Source organism: Capsicum annuum, chromosome 5, assembly GCF_002878395.1.
Source record: "Capsicum annuum cultivar UCD-10X-F1 chromosome 5, UCD10Xv1.1, whole genome shotgun sequence".
Taxonomy (NCBI): domain Eukaryota; kingdom Viridiplantae; phylum Streptophyta; class Magnoliopsida; order Solanales; family Solanaceae; genus Capsicum; species Capsicum annuum.
This window is the reverse complement of record NC_061115.1, coordinates 164,908,001-164,915,257: the sequence shown is the minus strand read 5'-3', so window position 1 is coordinate 164,915,257 and position 7,257 is coordinate 164,908,001. Positions and strand designations below refer to the sequence as shown.

The 7,257-nt window shown below is 31.9% G+C and overlaps 1 protein-coding gene across 1 annotated transcript; it reads right to left on the bottom strand.

Annotated features, from left to right (window-relative positions):
* Window positions 1–1,579: 1,579 nt before the first annotated feature.
* On the bottom strand, window positions 1,580–5,721 carry LOC107872532 (LIM domain-containing protein PLIM2c-like). Its single transcript, XM_016719194.2, has 5 exons — window positions 5,368–5,721; window positions 4,745–4,847; window positions 4,618–4,643; window positions 4,316–4,405; window positions 1,580–2,193 (listed from the first exon to the last, which is right to left on the bottom strand). The coding sequence occupies exons 1-5, from the start codon at window positions 5,500–5,502 to the stop codon at window positions 1,855–1,857; spliced, it is 693 nt and encodes a 230-aa protein (XP_016574680.2). The 5' UTR covers window positions 5,503–5,721; the 3' UTR covers window positions 1,580–1,854.
* Between the last annotated feature and the right edge of the window lie 1,536 nt (window positions 5,722–7,257).

Here is a 7,257-nt window from a genome sequence, read left to right as displayed (position 1 = left end):
TAAGTCTTTGCTCCACGATGCTAGGTACTACTCCCAAAATCATATTGTTGCTCATAATATACATACATACATATATATACATACAAACATATATATATATATATATATATATATATATATATATATAAAGTTCACCTTAAAATAAGCATATGAGCTGATAAGTCTGAAAACACAATATGCTTCTATTTATATCTCAAAATCTTGATTTATTATGTGAATTTCATATCTTCTTTATGATAAAAAATTCAAAACGAAAACTACAATCAAGTTTTAATACTTTTGTAACTTGAACAAGTAAGCTTGAACTTTTTGTAAACTGAGTACTTCATGCTCAAATTGTAATCATTTAGCATCTTATGGAAACTTCATACCAAAATTCCATGCTTCATATCACTTTAGTGGATAAAACTTAATTAAACATGAAATCATATTCAAAATAATGTTCAACTCATGAGAAAATATCATAATCACAAAGCATAAAAAAGCGGGTATGAACCCTAGTTATAAATTTCTTAAATTCAATATAAAAATCCCACTTTTTGGGCACAAGGACGAAATAATATCCTTGTTCAAACCCCACATACCTAGACATAGTGAATTTCTTGAAGGAAACTTGAATTGAAACCTTGAAAGCTTTAGTTTTGAAGAATAAATTTCTCTTTGGTGTTCTTGAGAATTTGGGAGGAGAGAAATCATGTGTTTGAATTTTGGGATGAGGTAAAATACGTTAATATGAGTTATAGGATCATTTAGGATATAAATGACTAGTTTATCTGCAAAACACTGAAGAAAAATGTGAATTTTAGGGTCTCTGTGACCATGGGTGTTTCACTCCCTTATCGCGAAGAACATAGGGCATGCCACACACTTATCCCGAAGAACAGAGGGCGTGCCACACTCTTATCATGGACCCTCATTAGTTTTCTCGCAGAGATGCTCATAACCTTTCACTCGGCTATCAGATTAAGGAAAATTTGGATGCGTTTAAAAGAGGCCTCAAATACCTTTCATTTCGTGGGTTGTGATCTCCAAAACTCAACATATTCTAGAAGGTGTATTACTTTAAAGTTGACCCTTGTTGGATCGAATACCAAAACTCAATCGATAACAAAAGTTCTCAACTCAACTTTGCTCTAAGTATTTTCTATGAACATTCTTCATATCAAAAGCACTTTACACACTAAGTAAATGATTATGATACTTTTTATGATTAAAATATTCATTTTGACCCTATAAACATATGATAAAAGGTTAGAAACTTAATTTGGAATTTTTTGTGTGGTCACTACAACAAATTTTTACTTTGTTCGAGACAATGGAGTTCAGGGGATCGATCTCGTTGTTCCATATTAGCTCACTAGTCTGCAACTTTCTAATATCTTCATAAAGCGGTTACCATCTTCTCAATTTGATCATTTGCATGACAATCTACACATCTAGATTGAGGGGTGTATTAAGACTCTGATCAAGTCTAGACATATAATTTAGATTGTACCTTTTTATCACATTATAGATTAGTCCTTATGTAATTACTCTATGTAAAGCAGTGTTATAAGTACATATACAGAAGTCCGCAATCTGTGTTCAACTTCTACTTGTCTTAAAAGCCTTATAAAGAATATTTTCTAACAAATCATTGTATAATCAAAATGGATAACATCTCAAACATGTTTACAATCTGGACACCAAGTTTGAAGTTTAAAAAAAAGGAAAGAATTTTGTATAATCAAGATGATACAACAAGAATTTTGATAACAAGAATACTTGGATTTTTAGTGCAAAGAATTTTCAAATTTTTCAAAACACACAACAAATAATTCATAAAATTATGTGACATGTTGACGACAATCAAGATTACTGATCATCATCATCAGGTTCCTTATCAGGCTGGTCATGATCATCTATCTTGTCATCATGATGAGCAGAATTATTATTATTATTATTATTATTATTATTATTATTATTATTATTATTATTATCTGTATCATCATCAACAGGTGCCATGACACTCTTCTTGTTAGTAGCAGCCTTGAGGACATGTTGGTAGTTTCCTTTCTCCATGAAAAGTTGAGCAAAATGGTGCTTGCAATAGAGGACTCCATCAAGTGCAGCATATGTTGCATGAGTCAAGGGACACCCACCATGAGCACACTTGAAACATGATTTGTGAAATGCTTTTCCCTCCATTATTACCTATATATATATATATATATATCATTATGTTAAGAGACAAAAAAGACATTATTAATCATGTTAATAAGATCTATTTGGTACGACTACTCATTTTTCATGCAGAATATTTTCGGTATTTCGTTGGAGTGCAATGGAAACAATCATTAATGTCTACATAGAGTACACTGTATACATCACAATCCTTATGTTGGATTCGAAATAATCAAGCAAACCTCGAAAGATGCCACATATAAAGATACGCGAGAAATAGATCAAAAGAGAGAAACAATAATTTAACGTGGTTTGATCAATCGACCTACATCCACAAAAGGAGATAAGTAATCCACCATATATAAAGAGTACAAAATATTGAGAGAGACAACCTCACGCAATTCACTCAGCATAAAAAAAGATTCACACAAGAATGACACTATAACACTAGTGTATCACTAATTCTCCACCCTAAACAACTCTCAAAACTCCTAGGAATACATTGTGGATGCTATCAAGCTACAAGAAAGGACCCTCAATGTGTAGAGTCTATAACCTTTTCCTTGAAGAATAAAGATTATCCAAATATGGAGAAAATATGTTGCTTTTCTTAAAAGAAAATCCAATTGTGATATCTAAAGAAAAACCTAATTGTGATAAGAAAGTTAGGACAAACACTCGACAATTCTCCACCTTCTTCACGTAGTCTTCAATAAGTTCAATCTCCATCTCCAAAATATCCTCACATTAAATCTTTGTCTCTATATAGAGTAACACTCTAATATAATTTCTCAAATCAAAATCTTCAACCATTCCAAAAATACTCTTACATGGTGCGAGATTGTCTGCGTTGGGCTAAGTTGATTTTTTTTTTCAAAAGTCTTTACACCATGAAGAAATCCTCCTAATCTTTATAGCTACCAATGTGGAACTTTTCTTCACACCCCTAAAAATCTCCCCATCAAACTAAGTTTCACGTGGCTCATTACGGAAATCCATGGTCACCGATATTCTCAACAATCTCTCCCTCAAACTAAGTTCCATCTGGACTATTATCAATATCCATGGGTTACTGATTCACTAGGTGTCACCACATCATTTGAGTATTTTATGGCAACTGAAGCTCCACAGCTAGCTTCTTCTAGTTTGTGCATCTCTAAACTCACAAGGTTATCAAACCGAGCCTCGCACCATCACTCTGCCATATTTCATACTCATTCCTCTGAACCTGGTCTCTGATACCAGTTGTTGGATTTGAAATAATCAGGTGCCATACAAAAGCGAACAAAGCAAACCTCGAAAGAGGCCACATATGAAGACGTACATGTGAGAAATACATCAAAAGGGATAGTAATTTGATGTGATTCGGTCAATTGACCTACATCTAAAAAAGGAGGTTAGCAATCCACTACATAAAGAGAGTATAAAATATTGAGAGTGACAACCTCACACAATTCACTTAGAATAAAAGAGGTTCTCACAAGAGTGACACCATTACACTTGTGTCTCACAAATTCTATTGCCTAAACAACTCTGGAAACCCCTATAACTATATTATGGATGCTACCAAGCTACTCCCCCCGTTTGAAAAAGAATGACCTACTTTGACATGGCACAAAGTTTAAGAAAATAAAGAAATTTTTTTAATTTTATGACCTTGAATTAAAGTTGTGTCAAATATACCAAAATATCCTTTAATCTTGTGGTCCTAAACATGTCATGTGGCAAGTTGAAATTAAAGTATTACCAAAAAAGAAAGAGATCATTCTTTTTGAAACGAACTAAAAATGAAACTAGGTCATTCTCTTTTAAACGGGGGAGTACAAGAAATTAACCTCCATTTAGAGAGTTTATAACCTTTTCCTAGAAGTACTAGGATTAGCCAATTATGGAGAATATATTTTACTTTTTCTAAAGGAAAATCCAATTATGGTAACTAAAAGAAAAACTTAATTATGATAAGAAAGTCAGGACAAATACTCAACACCTTAAGATGCTGCCCTTCCGAAACCTTCCATTAACGCGAAATACTTTATGAGCAAGGCTGACAATAATACTAGGAAAACATCGAGTAGTGTTTTGCCGAAAATTTTGAGTAACAAAAATAGACAATAATATAATATCTATCTAAGTGATGGTTATAATTTCATACCTTTTCAAGGGGGTAAACAGTTTTGTTGCAAGCAGCACATTTGTCTTGGGTTCCAGAGAACAAGGCAGAGAGTTTGCTTGGAGCCTTTATCTACATAAGAATTACGGCATTTAACCAATTTGGAGGGTTGTAGGATTTTTTATATTTTGTTTTGTAACATCGGGAAAAAAAATACTAATTATATCTCAGTTCCAAAGAGATTAAGGTTGATTACATATCTATAAGAATTCTCCGACCATTTTCCATTAATTATAATAGTATTAAAAGAGGAGAAATGTGAGGGTAAAGGTCCAATAACATACCAACGAGTTTTCCCCCTCAGACTTTGCTGCATAATTTATAAAAATAAGGTTAGTGAATATAGAAATTGTTGTGGTGAAGTTTTGCAATTGTATAATATACTAGTTTGAGAAAAGACAGGTATCTTACAAGAGGTCTGAAAGTTCTTGCTAAAATTTCCAGATTCCTTAAAAAGTTGTTCGAAATGTGGCTTACAATAGAGGACTCCATCCATCGAGGAGTAGTTGCTCATCTACATGCCAAAAACATCAATGACATAATGTGATAATGAGATTTGAAACGAGGACATGATCTCAGTATTCTCACATCTATGCCAAATTTTTATTATCATGAAAACAGATTTTTATTTATCTAATTGTATCTTTTACCGGAGCTCATGTAAGACCAAAAGCAACTTAGAGGACAAGAAAGCTAGAGATCATTTTCTATTACAAGTAGAACAAAAGAAAAGGAGTAGAAGAGGAGAAAGATAGTTAGAATAGTAAATTATTACTTCGTCATTTATATCTGTTCGTCTTACTTTTTTCTGAGTTCGATTTAGAACAAAATGCATTTTTTTTTTTTTTGCAACTTCTTAATTTCAATTTTCTATCTGTGGTGTCTATGACCACAAGATTATAAGATATTTTGATAGATTCTACATATCCTGAATTTAAGACAATAAAATTCAAAAATCTTTTTTACATTTTAAAATTTCGTGTCAACTCAAAATCAGATAAAAAAATTGAAGAATAGGTGTAATAAAAGCATACCACAAGTGTTCCTTTGCAGTGGCTACATTTGAAGCAGGACTTGTGAAAAATTGCTCCATCAGCAGATAACAAATCAACAAAGTAAACTGTCTTATCACAAGCTTTGCATTTATCTAATGTCCCTGTGAATGCCATTTTCTTCTCCCTCTATTCTTAAATTCTCTTCCTTAATTTCTTGTAACTCAATCTCAATAACAAAACTTTCTCTCAATAAGAAACGGATGAAAAAAAAATTTCTAATTGATCCTATTTTTCCTTCTTATTTCTAGCCAAAAACCTTCTTGGTCATTCAGATTAAACAAACAAACTAACTAATCACTAACTTCTTTTAATTCGAAAATAATTGATTGAATTTTACTTGTACACCGATAAAAACATGACACGTGATTGGGAGATCCACTTCATAGGAGGTGAAAATGATTGAACTTATTTGCCTCTCAAAAATTGTTGTTAAAGTCTGTTCCGTTGGAGTGAAATCAGGCCCTTTATTGACAACTCACCATGACAAATTTGTATTATTTTTCCACGTCTAGGTAGTTAAGTAACTTAATAGGCTTGGTCTTTTAGTTTCTACATGCTACATTATCTCTTCCTACATTTTGTTTCCTTCTACTTTTCCCATATTACTCCTTTAAATACTACTAGCATTAATTTTAAACTTTACTGCGTTATGGTTATAAACTGGCTAAGTAAACCTAAAGGAAATTGCCTTTAAGATTAACATATCTCTTGAAATAAATGCAAATATAGCAAATGATAAAGAAAAAATATCTTATATATGATATTAATTGTCAACAAATTATAACAGGCACTAAAGATACTTGTATATTTGCATGCGTGTTGCATTATTTTGTTTGCAGACTATATATACTAAAATAGTTAATGTATACCTATAGGGAAATCATTTGATTTACTTCTAAATTACAAAGCACTCTTGCGTAGCCTTGAATTTTATTAATGAAGTCAAAAAAACACTCTTTGACCAACTCTGTCCATGTTCTTCTTGCCATCATGCTATCACATTAATCTTACCATGAGAGATGCTCCCTTTTTTTCCATTAAATACAGTTAGATAATTAAAAGTAACATAAGTTTAACATTTAAGAAACATGTTAAGTTGCAAAACAAAACAATAAAATGGAACTTTCATAAAGAGGAAAGCATCGGTAAGGAATATAGATTATTTATCAACACCATTAAGAAAGACTTCACTACAAAGTTTGTCGACAATTCATTAGGTATCGTCTTATAATCTTATTTCACATGAGAAGCTTGGGTTATGTTAGAGATATAACCAAAAAATATAGAGTCAAACGTCAATGAGAAGAATTACAATGGCGACGATAAGTGAATTTCCTATTGAAAATACTCGTAAATAGTTTGACTTTATAAGGAGAGTTTCGTTTTCACCAAGGGAAAAGAGTAAAATTTATCCTACTGTGGAAAATTTACTATATAAACTCTTTATCATACTTTCGAGTCAAATTTACCTCCATTGTCATACTTGAGTCAAATTTACGTATCCCTTTACTTTGAAAAATTGGTTAAATATACTCTTCATCATACATTGGGATCAAATTTACCCTCATGTCATACTTTGGGGTCAATTTTACACTTGTTAAGAAACTTTTCACATGCATAATTTTTTTATCGAATAAGCTAAAATCCACAGTAAATGCCTCATTTTAAGAAAATAAAACATACCCTAATCTAACCCGCCCGACCTGACTCGAGCCACAAAAAATGACAAACAAATATATCTACTTAGTTCTGTTGGTCAAATTTTTCCAGCAAGATTAAGCCAATGATATTTATCATTATATTAGATTATGAAAAATAGATATGCATCAGTGCAAACACAAACAGATATATCCCTTTCTCAGTTCATGG

Coding starts and splice junctions, on each gene's coding strand:
- LOC107872532 (XM_016719194.2), bottom strand. CDS start 5,502: ATGGCATTCACAGGGACATTAGATAAATGCAAAGCTTGTGATAAGACA. Junction 4,848..5,367: donor ACTGCAAAGGAACACTTGTG/GTATGCTTTTAT, acceptor TTTGGCATGTAG/ATGAGCAACTACTCCTCGAT. Junction 4,406..4,617: donor CTGAGGGGGAAAACTCGTTG/GTATGTTATTGG, acceptor ATTCTTATGTAG/ATAAAGGCTCCAAGCAAACT.